Source organism: Pleurodeles waltl, chromosome 4_1, assembly GCF_031143425.1.
Source record: "Pleurodeles waltl isolate 20211129_DDA chromosome 4_1, aPleWal1.hap1.20221129, whole genome shotgun sequence".
In the NCBI taxonomy this organism is placed as follows: domain Eukaryota; kingdom Metazoa; phylum Chordata; class Amphibia; order Caudata; family Salamandridae; genus Pleurodeles; species Pleurodeles waltl.
In genome coordinates this window covers 1,012,013,404-1,012,028,884 of record NC_090442.1, presented here as the reverse complement: position 1 = coordinate 1,012,028,884, position 15,481 = coordinate 1,012,013,404, and the positions used below count along the sequence as shown (strand labels likewise).

Genomic DNA, 15,481 nt, shown 5'->3' with positions numbered 1-15,481 from the left:
CAAGCTGCCACAGGCAGCTGCATCAGGAAAACACAGAATCCCGTTCCATGTCTCTGCAAATAGAAACAGATATTCTTGCAGTGACAAAGAGTACAGGATGTTGAGGAGGGTTTTTTCCTGGTTTGTACCAGTTTTTATGGGATTGGGACTTTGAGGTCCATATACTAGTCCAGGATTAATTTTCTTTTTAAAGAGATTAAATAGTCTGTGCCTGAGACAGGAACCTCATTAGTAAGAACTGAGATGAGGAAGACAGATTAGGAGGTAATGACCACACAAGCAGATAATGTTGATGAACGAAGCCTTATTCTGTGGTGAGGCTAGAAGGGCAGAGCAGATGTTGGGCTGTCCAACAAGCTGAGCTACAGTGACATGCTCAATACTTTGTTCCACGTGGCACACATCACCCATATTCACAGAGGGACGGAGTACGCTAGAAAAGCAAATCACAGTAGCTTCACCCATGTGCGAGGAAAGAAGGGGCATGTTGACATCATCAGGACCCTGTAACTCCACCCGCGTGGGTCAGGGAGCCTATTTGTGCCATTAAGTGAGAGCACCAACTCAGTGAGCATGTGCGGTTTCGTATGGGAGCAGCCAATCCAAACAGGTGAACAAACATTTGATGTTAAGCGGGACAGTAATTTCAAAGAAAAACATAGAATTAATAAAATTAAAGAAAAAAGAGGTAAGGTGCCAGTTTCATGTTTTACGTAGTGTAACAGTTGATGGGAGTTAGTCTAGGGCTGGCTTTTTTTAGGTCATTTCAACACACCAAGAGGACCATAGCGAATGACGTACAACAGTGGCCCCCCGAACGTTTTTACATCTGTGGACCCCCACTTTATCATTACTGGAGCCAGGGACCCCCACTGAATCTTTATTGGAACCCAGGGACCTCCCCACTGAGTCATTACTGAAAGCTGGGAACCTAATCTGTTAATATTATTTAATTTTCTAAGCAGTTGCGGACCCCCTGAGGAGGCTTCGTGGACCCGCAGGAGTCCCCAGACCACAGATTGGGAACCACTGACGTACACTGCTCCATCCTCCTCCAAGATTGCCTTTTAGGGCAAAGTTACTTCAATTGTGTTTTGTTGATATTGTTTGATGAAAATGCTGCACTGTGCCTCTTTTGAATTTCAAAACAAAATAGGATTTCATAATTTCTGTTCTTTTCATTTGGTGGAAGCTATTTAAATAAAAAAAAATAAGGTTGATGCTAAAGGGTATACGTTAACAAATTAACATATATTAACAATCAAACTTTAAGTATATGAAGGTTTTTAAATATTGAGTACTAAATGCTATTTTCTATTCAACATATTTTCAAGCCACAAGAATAGGAAGTTATGAAATGGTATCAAGCCTTATCAGACACAGCTGCAGTATCAACCAGCCCTGCATAAAGCGCTGGTCAGCAATGCACGAAGCGGCCAAGAAAGGGCGCAAAGACATCATGGCACTGCTTCTGAAGAATGGCGGAGACATGAACCTCCGCAATGGCTATGGAGTGACCCCGCTGGGAGTGGCGGCAGAGTATGGTCACTGCGATGTACTGGAGCACCTTATTCACAAAGGTATACACAATTACTACATCTCTTTTATCTAAGCAATAATGACAGCAAAACACCCATTAACATTTTCATCAGTATGAAACATTAAAAGCAGGTTGCTATTGTTATATGTCATGTTTTTGAAAATAGGTGTCTTCTGTCATACAAATGCTGTGGCATGTTTAGTGGAAATTCTTGAATGTTTCTGTATGGATGTAGTATTTCTATATTGTGAACCTCTCCAAAAGGCAGGGCAGCGCTTTACTGTATCAAGGTCAAGCATAAGGTAAGCAAGTGATAGGAGAGGTAGCTGGACTGTGGGCTGTTAATGCATTCTGATGGAGTGTTCTTCAGAGAGTGCATCTTCATATCTTTCCTAAATTGGAGCAGTGTCAGGCTGTCCTGATAGATGCAGGGGTGTTGTTCTAAATCTTGGGGGCATAGATGAAAAAGGCCTGCTGTCCTATTTGTTTTCTTTTTCACACTTCTTAGTCTGCAGTCTGGTGCTGGTTGTAGTTGCTTCATAGTTGATGTAGCTGGTTTTGAAGAAGGTTTGGGCTGGCAAGGGAAGCTAAAGGAGTTACATCAAAATGGAGGTTCTTGATAAACAGAGACAGTGGGATTCATTCACAAAAGATTTTCAAGATATATGTTGTGGAGATATGTACATGTGGAGTTAAGAATAGTACATTTATACTTACCTATATATAATTGCCTTGTTGATTTATTGGTCATCAGTATTCTGGCCACAATATTTTTGTAGCATGATATTAAGTACGAAATGGCATATTTATCAATCTTTCATGCAGCACAGCATAGCAAGCCCCCTTGTGTGTTGGGAAGAGCGGAAAGGGCAGGAATGCACCATACTTAACATTATATGGTACAATCCTGTCCTTTGCTAGTGCTGGCGCACTTTTGGCTGACTAATGCCAACGCAGGTACCCTTGCGTCATATTGCAATGATGCCTGTGTTATGGGCAGGATTGTTTTTGTGCAGGAAGGAGCACCTTCCTGCACAAAAACAATCCTGAGAGGCATTTCCCTTTCTCTTTTCCTGCAGAATGTAGCATACGTAGAAAAAGGAAAAACAACTAGGAGAAATAAAGATATTTCTTCTCAGTATGCCTCACCTGGGAGGTGTAGCATTTTGACGCATTCCCAAATCTACCACTTACAGTAAATCAGGAAATGTGCCAAAATACATGGGCGTATGCATGGTAACACCCACGCTACACCCGTGGAATGTTTCCCTGCCTCAAATTAACACAATATAATATGAACCACAGAGGGTAATCCTGCAAAAACCCAAGAGGGGCTAGGTAAAGAATATTGTCAATAGACTACATTGCCCACTCTTGGACCAACTCAAACATAAAAAATATTCATATATACATGCAGCATCATAAAGTAATAAATAACCAAACCTCCTTTATTTACATACAAAATTAATTAACATACCTCAAATAACCCTATCAGAAACATAAGAAGGACAGAAAGAGTGTCAAAAATAAGTGCTCGTGTTCAAAAAAGAAAAAGAAAAGAAGATCAATTCCCAACCAACTGATAAAAACACAAATTTGTAAGGAAGCCTGTTGGTTAAACTTTTTACACATTGAATCTTTTAATACACTTGTAAAAGTAGTAAATCCCCATTCAAAGGTCCTTCTTTTATCCTAAACAAACACATCCAGGCTCAAAAAACATCGCCGACGTTTCGACCCCCTCTGGCTCACGGGCCAATTCCGGGCTCACAAACGGGTCTTCATCAGGACTAAAAAGATAGGGGACCACTAAAAACAAACCAAACAACAATGATTTATGACCCTGCACCAAAGACCATAATGCTGCTGTACAATTCTATATAAACATACTCACATTTGCAATACTTCAATTTTTTGTGAACATGAGCACTTATTTTTGACACTCTTTATGTCCTTCTTATGTTTCTGATAGGGGTATTTGAGATATGTTAATTAATTTTGTATGTAAATAAAGGACGTTTGGTTAATTATTACTTTATGATGCTGCATGTACATATGAGTATTTTTTATGTTTGAGTTGGTCCAAGAGTGGGCAATGTAGTCTATTGTCAAATTAACACAAAGCAGTGATTTGGGCTGCCTTTTGTTACTCTAGATTTATCAAGCCAAGCAGGTCGACTCAAGATGTCATTGCATGGCTTGTTAAATCTTACTTAGGTTTTGTGTCACCCTTGCACCCCCTTACGTGGCGCAAGGGTGACGCAAAACCTTGATAAATATGCCCTTCAGTATCCTGGTACCATGCAGTGATGTGTATGTAGAGATGAGATAATGCTCTGTCTTTTCCTCTAGGTGGTGATGTGTATGCTGTGGCAAATGATGGAGCATCTGTGCTGTACGATGCAGCTGAAGGGGGTAATCCAGACTGCGTGGCTCTTGTGCTAGCCTACGGCGGAAGTGGTAACATACCAGACAAAGAAGGGTACCTCCCCATACATAAAGCTGCCTATGGTGGACATTATTTGTAAGTAAACAAACTGGGTGAAGCACTTCTTAGAGACATGACAGGATGCATGTAGAGAGATGCATGCTCGAGCATCAGGACTTACAATACTTTTCCTAAAGGACACAGCTGATATTTGTAGTTAGTATTTAAAAAATACCTTTGTTGTAAACACAGGGGTAGATTTACTAAGGATTTGGGTTGTCCTTGCGTGACGGAAGTTGTTGCAAGGCAATGCAAGTCCTTCAATGGGGTTTACTAAGCTATGCAAAGCCACTTTGCATGATTTAGTAAATCCAAAGTAACACAACACAGCTCATAGCACTACCTTATATTACTTTGCTTCTGGTAGGCATTACATGAGTGAAGCATAGGCGTTTCCATGCATCCATCCATGTATTTTGGTGCAAACCCAGATTTACAAAGACTTGTAAACCTGGGATTGCGCCAAAATGGTGCACTTACCCGAGAGAGACCCTAACGAGGAAAAATGTCTTTATTTATATTCATTGATAACTTCTGTAGCACACATATGTTTGTAAGGATTGTTTTGTGCAGGAAAGTGTCCCTTCCTGCACAAAAAACATCCTTCCTGTAACAGAGACACCCTTGCACTTTGGTGTGAGTCTGCCTGTGTTTGTTCAAGAGGCAGCACCCAGTGTGCCAGCACAAGGAGAGTGCAGAAATGCTCCATATCTGTGTAAATATGGAGCATTTCTCCCCTCTACCTTTTACGCAACGCAGCACAACAACTTGCCTTGCTGCATTGCATGAAAGAATGGTAAATATGCCGCCCAGTAACCATATAGCTTCCCAGTGACATTGCTGTAGAACATCCAGGAAAAAAATACATTTCTCACCCAAAGCACTGCGTTAATAGAAGCAGCATCATAAGTGATAGCTTGCATTGACTTTCCGTGAGTGTTTGAGCTCATGCATCCACGCCTCATCTATTCTTGTGTGCAAATTCCCTCTTCTCAGACCAAACGTCTACCTCATTGCCTGAGCTTCCTCCTCCATCTGTGTTCCACATTATATTGGTTTCATTGCATGAGGATTCCCTTTCCTGTTCAGTGCACATCTAATTCCTATTTAATCACCTCCCTTTCACTCTTCTGCTGTATGATCTAGTTCCTTCCTTTTCAATTATCTGCCATTCCCTTCCATGTGTTCCCTACCTTCCAGTCAGCATAGTTTCTTTCCTTCCAATAGGGTGCTCCAGTTCCTTCCATTCCAGTGTGTACCAGTTCCTTCCCCTCTTCTCTGTGTCACTTCCTTCTCTTCCACTAATATGCTGCATTCCTTTCTTTACAGCATAATCTACCAGTTCCCTCTCCTTCTGCCAGCATGCGCCACCTCCTTCCCTTCCACCACTGTGTACCAGTTCATATCCTTTCATGCTCCAGTTCCTTCAGTCCCAGCAGCATACACTGGTTTCACCCCCTTCCCTGTCTGGACCCACTCCATCTCTCTCCTCTATGTGGATTATTTCTCTCTGTCCTTCCCAGTATACACCAGGAGCTTTGTTTCTTTTCATTTGGGTATTTATATGTCACAACAAATCAGACCAGCCACGAGATGCCTGACCAAGATGGATGGTGGCAGATGAGTAGAGGGAAAAAGGTATGACAGATAGAAGAAGCACATTTAATAGAATGCTTTTGTGATAAATCAGCTCTTCGAGTGCCTGCGTGAAATCAATTTCGAGCCCAAATACGATGCTTCTGACTTTCAGTCTCTACTTGTCTGTGAGGAAGGACTCGAAATTTGTCCCAGTAAGTTTATGTTTGTCTAGTGAAAAAGGTCTAGTGGAGTTTTGAGGTGTTTTGGGCAGGTTATTGCGGAGGGTTTTTTCGGTGAGTAGTAAATCTTCGAACTGGCGTCTTTCTTTAGCAGATGGCCAATAAAATGTTTGGCAAATTAAATGAATATGGTTCTCATAAGCCGAATTGTTGATTAACTGAACAGCTGAGCTTGGGAGCATTAGTAACTTTATTAGAAAACAGAGGCGCAGATTGATCCCCGTAAGGCCCTGGAGTCATCCAGTGAGGTGAGATGAAGCTTCAAATTTCCGATCAAGCTCTGGGTGCACTTGCCAGAGAAAATTACTGAGGCAGGATATGCTGTCAGTGAAAGGGATCATTCAAAAGTCACTGCAAGGATCCCACCATTTAATTACCTTATTTTATATTATTTTGGTTTATTAAAGTGCAGATTCAATTTACCCCTTTTTAGGGCCATCATCCGTACCAAACACACATACAACATTCACATTTAAGCTCGAAAGAGAAAGGTTTTGAGATGTTTTCTGTGTGTGTAACAACCATACACATCACACAAATAGATATTACAACGTGAGCCAGGAAAGCTCTGCCAAACATACTCTTTTTCTTGTGTTTAAGTGGGTAGAGAGGAGAGTAGAGTCAGAACATAGGATTCGGGGTTCAAATAGAAACTTAAGGCCCGATTTATATATTGGCGCGAAGGTAACTCCGTCACAACGGTGATGGAAAGCCCACAAACATTTTGATGCACTTACCAGACTTGTGGCCAAACATTTCCGACAGCCCTGCTTAAATGAGGGCCAACAGAGGCTGACCTTTTATTCCACCCACCTAATTAAGATGGGCGGAATGACAGGAAGTTTTCACTGCCCGTCACCACCGGGAAACTCTGGTGGTAGGTGGCATGGACAACTGGAAACCGCTCCCCTTGCCATGGGAGTAGACTCCCATGGTGAAGAGTGCATTGCATTTTTTATTTTAAAAAGAAAATCCCATGGCACAATATTTAGCAATGGTCTACTTGAGCATACATGACCACTCCTGGCAGTGTGACATATAGGGCATATGTGAAATGGAATGCCTCTTAAGTAAATAACTTATTTGGTAGGCTGGCATATTATCGGCAGCACTCTTAAAACCTCAGTAGCTCTGTCGTGTAATTGCAGAACCTGGAAATTTAAGCAAGTTATATTTTGGATGTTTCCAGCGAGAACCTTGAGAACCATTGCACGGCTATCTCTTTGTTCATGGTACTCAAAGGGTGTGGAATTACTGAACTGTAACTAGACTGAGAACTGCTGTTTGGGAGGCTAATGTTCAAATGGTCCAAGAGATGCCTGAGTTATAAATGCTAATCTGAAAGCAAGAAGTTCACTGCTAAAACATTCCATTCAGTATATTCATTTAATCTGTTTTTCACTTTTATCTAAGTTTTAGATCTCTCTCTTTTCCTTATAGGCCAGCATTCTATCCATGTTTGCATTCCTTTTATTGAAATGAATGCTTTAAGTTCCAGTTCAAGGTGTGTGTGAATTCCAGTTAATAATAATGCTGAACAAGTATGGTCCAGATACCCACTCTCATAGATTCCAGCTGATTCTGAATGTTCCTTCTCTTTGCTGCCCTTGAGGTATACAGTTTGACAATGGTGCCTCGTAAACACTTTTCACTTAAGATTGAATTGAGGACAAGAGTGGCCACCTCCTTTCAGGTCATTACAGACACTGTTTCCAAGTACTGAACTTTCAAGTGATCATCAGAACCATTTGGGGTATTTTAGTCATGTCTAGCTTCTATTGAACTAATTAGGCTAACACACCTGAAAACAATGGTTTGTAGGTGAAAGGTGAGTGGAGATAGTCCTGAGCGAGGCGGTCACCCTGCAGATGGTATTTGGCTTAGACATTGAAGTTAAATGTTTTCTTTGTTTTCAGGGCTTTGAAGTTTCTCATTCCTGCTACATCTAAACATGCAGTGAAGAAAAGTGGGATAAGCCCCATTCATTCAGCCGCAGATGGACAGAACGTGCAGTGCTTGGAACTCCTTATTGAAAATGGATTCGACGTCAATGACCTTTTGGCCGAGCACATGTCAGAAAACTATGATGACGAGAGGAAAAGCGCACTCTTTTTTGCTGTGTCCAACAATGACATTTTGTGTACCGAGGTTTTGCTCAAGGCTGGTGCCGACCCAAACCAAGATCCATTGAATTGCCTTCTTGTGGCCGTAAGGTCTGGAAGCCACGAAATTGTCAGGTTACTTCTATCTCACCGAGCAAATGTCAACTGCTACTTCATGCGTGTAAATGATACCCATTTTCCAAGTGCCATCCAGTATGCCTTAAATGACGAGGTTATGCTGAGGTTGCTGCTGAATAATGGATACCAGGCTGAGCTCTGTTTTGACTGCATGCATGGTGATATTTTTGGAAATTCATTCTCATGGTCAAACCTGGAAGAGGATATACTTCCTGGATGGACATCATGTGTTATAAAAGACAATCCGGTGAGTTCTTTCCAACATCGTCCTTTCTTTTTCTAAATGGTTAACACTGACACTCTGCAGTGAGTAGTGCCAGAGTTAGACTTCATGGGACGAGTAAGAACTAACAGACTGGTATACTTTCCCTGGAAAAGATTGCACCTTCAGTGAATAAAATGGCAGATGTTTCCACTGCATAACTATGTGTACTGCAAATGTATAACTTGCAAAGTAAGAAGCATTTATGTTTACAATTACAGTTTCTTAACACAAAGTTAATTTCCTGTTATTCCTGCTAATCTTTCTGCTGTGCTCCAGTGAATGTGTCCTTGTTTGTTTGATACCAGTCCTGTGTACCACAATTTATAGCTGTGAGAAAACAGGGCTGATTGCAGAGGCCCCCTAACGTTTTGCCCCATTTTCCACTTTTTGCTGGTGTTTTCCTGACTCTGATGGTGCCCTGGGTACTGCTAACCAGTCCCAGAGCCTGTGCTCTGTGTAAAATCCATATGCAAATTAGGCTAATTACAATTGGCTAAGTCAACCTACCTATAAGTCCCTAGTATATGGTAGGGCATGTAGGTTTAGGGACCACAGCATAGGTAGTGCACCCATGGGTGCACTGCTGAGGTGCCCAGTGTCATTTTAAAGGCAGGCCTGCCTTGCTGGCTTCTTTTAAATTAAAGTTATATGCAAATTTGACTTTGAAATTAAAAGTAGTTCCAAAGTCTTAAACTACCTTATTTTTTACATATGTCACCCCTAAAGTGTACCCTATGTGCCCCTAGGGCTGGGTGCCACATAACAATAAGCAGGGACCTTATAAAAGTAGTTTTATAAGCCCTGGTGAGGTAAAAACAGCCAAATTCGTTTTTCCCTCATTGTAGTGAATGGCCTTCATAGGCTAGAATAGGGAGACTTTATTTTAATTTTAAAAGTCCCCTTAAATGACAGATACCAAGAGTTTGGTATCAAATTAATTGTTATAATAAATCCCACAACTTCCAGTTGTTGGATTTCATATAACTTGTTCAGGTAAAGAGTTTTAAACTTTACCTGAAAAGTTGCCAATTTCAGCCCTGCGTTGTTTTTGCTGGTGTGCTCTAATTGGCCAGCCTCTGGCAGCCTGGCCAGGCTGCCTTGATGAGGTGTTAAGTGGCCTGGCTTCACGCAAAGAGATGTGCCTGTGGGAGGGAATCTCCCCTCAGCAGATGGTGAGGCGGAAGGGCTGCCAAACTGGTCTTTAAAGGCAGAGAAGGACATTTGGAGCAACACAGCAACACCCCCACATCCTGCAACCCCTGACAACTAGGTGGCCCCTTGATTAGATTAGGAGAGGGGTGTGTTTATGATTTTTAGCTACACCAGTGGGTGGGCTCAGCTAGATGTAACCTCCAAAAATCATTTTCAGCCATGATGGATTTTTGAAGAATGTTGCCTCCTGGGATTGATTTTTGCCACACTTCCCAGGAAGTGGTCATCAGCGGGGGAAGGACCCTGCACCTGATTGGAGAATCAGGACCCCCCTGTTTTTCACCCAGGAGCAAGGATAAAAATTGCAGACCTGCACCCACACCTCAGTTCACTACCACATCCCTACCAGGAAGAACTACAGAAGAAGAAGGACTGCCCTGCTGGACCCCTGGCCTGCACCTGGAACCTGCACTCAGAAGGACTGCACCAGCTGCACACTTGGGCTTCACCACAAGAAGGACTTTGCCTGGCTTCAACAGGTTCAAGGAGGGACTCCCTGTTTGCTACAGGTGAAAAATTGCTAACCAGAGTCCCCTGCACCAACTCCTGAAGAAATCAACCAGCTGACCACTGCCCAGTGGCCAAAAAGGAGTTTGCACCAGGTGCATTCTGGGAGTTGTAGTCGATCATCTCAGAGCTTCTGTAGCCTTGGGGTGAGCTGTGGACCCCAAAAGAACCTTAAAAGAACATCTGAGAGAAGATCCAGAAGTTTGGAGAAGTTTGGAGAACTTTTGAAAAAAAGCTCCATAGAGGGACGGACCCGCCGCAGCAACTCTAGCCGGCTTGCCTAAACCGCGACCCGGCCTGATTTGCGGGTTCGTCCCGGTTAAGAAAATCTCCAAAAAAGTGACCTAGGGCCAGATGTAGCAAAGGTTTTTACCCATTCTGTGTCTATGGGAAAAAGTGTTCGTACATATGGCCCTAAGTCCGAACATACAAAGTTGACTGGGACCTCCCAGCCAGCGTATCCGAGGAGGGCTCCAAGGACGTCAGATCAGGATCCAGGTTTACCCCGTCAAAGGATTTTTACCCCAAAAAAACGACTAAGTCCGAAGGTAAAAATCTCCACCGAGGATTCCTGCGATGCATATCTGGAGAAGGGTTCCAGGAGGTCGGATTAGACTGGCAGGTTCGTCCCGCTGAAGAAAATCTTCAGAAAAACGGCTAAGTGTGAAGGTAAACTATTGACCAAGGCCTCCCGTGGCCTGTAGCTGAGCTGGGCTCCATCGTGGTCAGCCTTAAACTTTGACTTTGCCCCGGTCGAGGTGCAACCAGATGACCCGATTGGCGCTTTTTGTTTCTAGGTGCTAAAAAAACAATAATTCTTTAAAAATTCATATCTCCGGTTCCCCTTATCCGATTATATTCATTTTTGTGTCATTTTAAAGATAAAAATATAATCTATTTTTATGAATTGTTTTGGGGATTTTTAAACTGTTTCCTGTGTTTGATTTAATTACTGTTTTGTGATATTTGAATGCTTTACACTCTGGGCCTGATTCTGACCCCGGCGGTTCCTTACCGCCGGGGCCAGGGTCGGCGGGAGCACCGGCAACAGGCTGGCGGTGCCCCGCAGGGCATTCTGACCGCGGCGGTTTTGCAGCGGTCAGAAGTGGAAAACCGGGGGCCTCCCGCCGGTTTTCCACTGCCCATTAGAATCCTCCATGGCGGCGCAGCTCGCTGCGCCGCCATGGGGATTCTGACAACCCATGCCGCCATCCTGTTCCTGCCGGTTCTCCCGCCAGGAACAGGATGGCGGTATGGGTTGTCGTGGGGCCCCTGGGGGCCCCTGCAGTGCCCATGGCATGGGCACTGCAGGGGCCCCCGTAAGAGGGCCCCACAAAGAATTTCACTGTCTGCATTGCAGACAGTGAAATTCGCGACGGGTGCCACTGCACCCGTCGCACCTTCCCACTCCGCCGGCTCAATTCTGAGCCGGCGTCCTCGTGGGAAGGGAGTTTTACACTGGGCTGGCGGGCGGCCTTTTGGCAGTCGCCCGCCAGCCCAGTGTAAAACTAAGAATAGCCGCAGCGGTCTTCCGACCGCGGTGCGGTATTCTGGAGGGAGGAAGTCTGGCGGGCGGCCTCCGCCGCCCGCCAGACTTAGAATGAGGCCCTCTGTCTCCTAAGTTAAGCCTTGTCGCTCATTGCCAAGCTACCAAGGGTTGAGCTGGGTTTAATTTACTGAGACCTTATTGGGCCTAAGTCGAGGTTAGTGGCCTATTGCTAAGTGTAGGTACCTACCTGCCCTTACCAATAGCCCATTTTCCAACAATAGCAAATGCAGGTTAAGGGGTCTAGATGCTCTTCAGAGTGGGAAGACCGGGCACCAGCTACTTACTTGCTACTGTCTTGTGGCTGTCCCATGTGAAGGAACTGGCAACGCTGTAGAATCTGCGTAGTTGCCTTCAGTAAGAAATGGAAATGTTTTATGTTGCAATCAATGATTGATGCTTGTAGGCTAAAAAAGAAGTAGGTTTATTAGCTTAGTTGTAGGTTACAAATAAAGCCCTACCAGGAGCAGCATCCTGCCACTCTGCCCTTCTCACTCAAACTGTCCACTCCTCCAAGCACAAACACTCTCAACATTCCAACCATACAGTGACCTCACTCACTGGCTGAGCAGCAGGGAACATTAAGGTAGTGGGGACAGTGCGTAAGATAGCAAGAGGCCACAACATATATCCCCCCTTATGAAAACAATGAAATATTCAACAGAAGAGAAAAAGGCAAAACACCCCCATCAACTGTCATTCAAAATTATGAGTACCCCATCAAAATAAACACAACAGATTAACAAACGCTGTCTGCATAACTTCATTACTCCAATGAGATGTAAGATGCTAAAACACAATTAATCAATACATTCCACAAATTCACAATACTAGTGTGCAAATAACTCAAAACTTCTCTGCTCACCCAACAGAGAACACTAACTACTTGTTCCCCTCCAGATCACGCACACTATAACAAGACCAGCCTTTTACCTTTCACAACTCAACACGACTAGAGTTTCTTCTACCTCTACTGCATTGGGATGTAACCACGTACCCCCATCACCATACACCTAAACAGAACCAGGGTCTTACCTACCCTCCACTGAATTGGGGTGTAAACACTTACCCCCATCACCATTCACTTAAACGGAACCAGGGTTTCCCCTACCCTCTACTGCATTGGGGTGCAACCACTTCCTCCCATTACCCTATGCTCAAACAGGTCCAGGGTTTCACCTACCCTCCACTGCTTTGGGATGTAACTACTAATCCCCTTAACATTGGGCCTAAAACACTGCCCCACATCCTTAACCCAGAAGGAAGGATTGACACATATTACTGGGGTGTACCCCCCTTAACATTGGGCTTAACACACTGCCCCCACATCCTTAACCCCGTTGGAAGGATGGTCGAAAACACGATCCCAAATACAGACCAAGATCCTAATATCACAACATTAAAATGTCACCCTGCACGTGACTCTAGCATCCAACCACAAATTATACATCTCTAAAGTCAAGCATGGCTTTAAAACTTCAGCCCAATATACGCATGCAAAATATGGTAAGCAAAATCTCATGTTAAAATTGCATTAGGGCACACCTCCCATGCATAATATACATGCTATCGCTCAACAACTTTAAAACACGTAAGTAACGGCATAACATTTCTCAATTCAATACAGCATTAAAAATTAATTTCAGCAGTGGCAAGCATTGCCAGCATAAACATAACATTGCTCAATTCAACCCAACACATCTTTAAAATCCAGTATAGCAGCATTGAAAAATACACTCAAGAAATGTATGCTATTGAGTAAAATGCACATGACAATATATCTAAAGTTAAATTATTCTACGGAATAGTCAAATACTCCACGCAGGTGAACGATTTCTCACCCGAATGCATTGCCTCTGTACATTTTATTCCATTTAAATGCACGCACAGTTCTATATCCTCATCCGAAAAATTGGCACACATGCACTCCACTGCACACAAGCTGTTCCCATGTGCCAGGTCGGCGCTGTAGTCTTCCTCTCAGAAAACTTCCTGGAAACAGATCAGGTACCCAGTCACCTCTATTGCAGAATAGGGGGCAGGAAAACTCAGCAACCCAGTCAACAGGAAGACTGTAACTGTTACTCACAATGTGAACCCTTAAGCACAGCATTTCAAGTGACTGCTGCACAGGTTCACTGATTACTCTTCAGATGGTGTTTAAATGCAGACATGAGTTGTTCCTCCAACTGACTTTCCACTAGGTTGCCAAATGTTCAGTGCTATACATGTTTACCTCTCTACATGCACGCAGTTCAGCAGACCATTTCCTCAATATACCTAGTCCATACAAGCAGGTAAAACAGGATTGGCTCCCTGCACAGCTGAGCAGACCACATTCCCAATCTGCAGGCTATAAACCAGCTTGCCTTGCAGTTCAACAGGTCACATGCTGTCTAACTTCTGTTGAGTACAGGCTGTCTGGTAGAAAAGGCACTGGTGGGGCTTCCAGGGTGTTCTTCTTCACTTCAATCTTCAGTTTCTTTTGTTTTATATTTTTGTCTTAGATTTTCAATCTCTCTACTCTTGGTTTTCCTCTGTAATCTGGTTCCTCCTTAGTTTTTCTGTAGGTTCAGTTTCTTTCTTTCACGTGCTAATTCTTCCTTAAATCGTCACTAGTGTTGCAGTCAATGATTGATGCTCGTAGGTTAGAAAAGAAGTAGCTTTATTAGCTCAGTTGTAGGTTACAGATAAAGCCCCTCCAGGAGCAGCATCCTGCCGCTCAGCCCTTCTCACTCCAACTTTCCACTCATCCAAGCACAAACTGTTAACTTTCCAAGCATACAATAACTTCACTCAGAGGCTGAGCAGCAGGGAACATTAAGGCAGTGGGGAGAATGCATAAGATAGCAAGGGGCCACAACATTTTACTGTTGAAGAAACCATATTTTGCTTCATTGAATTTTCTTCAAAATATACCTCACGGCTATTGGAAGCGATTGCACATTCCACATGTTCGCGCTTTCTACCCTCGCCTTCTCTTTATACTTGCCACACATGCAGATCTCTTACCAACTACCAGTGTTAAAGCTGAAGGATGTGTGTCTCTGTACCCAGGCACGTGGCAGCCAGGAATGCATAGATGATGTAACATCTGTCACTAACTTTGAGGGAAACTTTGACTACTCCCTCGCCTAGTATTTAGACATTCTTTAGGCCTTCAGTGCAGGAAACTGCGGGGTTGGATAGGCATAAGTAAAGCCACTCTTTTGGTGTTTTTTGGGGCAACTTCACACTGGGTAGATCGGCCACCCCAGGGCCATACAGTGGTCCATGCTCTTGACCCATTTAGTGTGGATGGAGCCGACTCTGCCTTCCATTCCTGTACAATATCCCTTTTTGCTGTCACCAGTCCCAGCCATAATAGAGCCTTATGGTATCTATTTCCCTCAATGACCTCTATTATATACAGCATGATCAATTTGGGATACCTAGGGATAGTCTATCCCAATATCTCCCCCATGGTGTCCAAAATGTGGTCCCACTAAGCTGTAAGGGCAGGACATTGCCAGGAATTGTGTATCAGGTCTCCCTTTGGGTGGTCACAATGGAAGCAGCGGCCGGAGGGGATCAGTCCCATTCTACAGAGTCGTACATATTTTCTATGTAACAATTTGAACTGTATCAGTCTGAAATGAGAGGGGAAGGCCAGTGCTTCTATCCGGTCCTTATCATCTAGGGGGCCTAAGTGAGTTTCCCACGCCCCTCGCACACCGGTCATGCTTTCAGGCACGTTTCGTATAAGCATGCAGTATATGAAAGGTAGTTTATTTTCTTTAATATTAGTCAGGAGCAACTTGGCCTTTAGAGGGAGTATTCTGGGATGCCCCCCCACCCATGTGGGAGGTAAGGTTGAAGTGTGTGCC

General features: G+C 43.8%; 1 protein-coding gene across 2 annotated transcripts in view; it reads left to right on the top strand.

Annotated features, from left to right (window-relative positions):
- ASB15 (ankyrin repeat and SOCS box containing 15) overlaps positions 1 to 15,481 on the top strand; it is a 137,864-nt gene that overhangs the window by 76,220 nt on the left and 46,163 nt on the right. For both annotated transcript variants that reach the window (XM_069229878.1, XM_069229879.1), the window contains 3 exons: positions 1,335 to 1,580; positions 3,893 to 4,064; positions 7,762 to 8,332. In XM_069229878.1, coding sequence (XP_069085979.1) covers positions 1,335 to 1,580; positions 3,893 to 4,064; positions 7,762 to 8,332 — 989 coding nt within the window. The remainder of the gene's footprint in view (positions 1 to 1,334; positions 1,581 to 3,892; positions 4,065 to 7,761; positions 8,333 to 15,481) is intronic.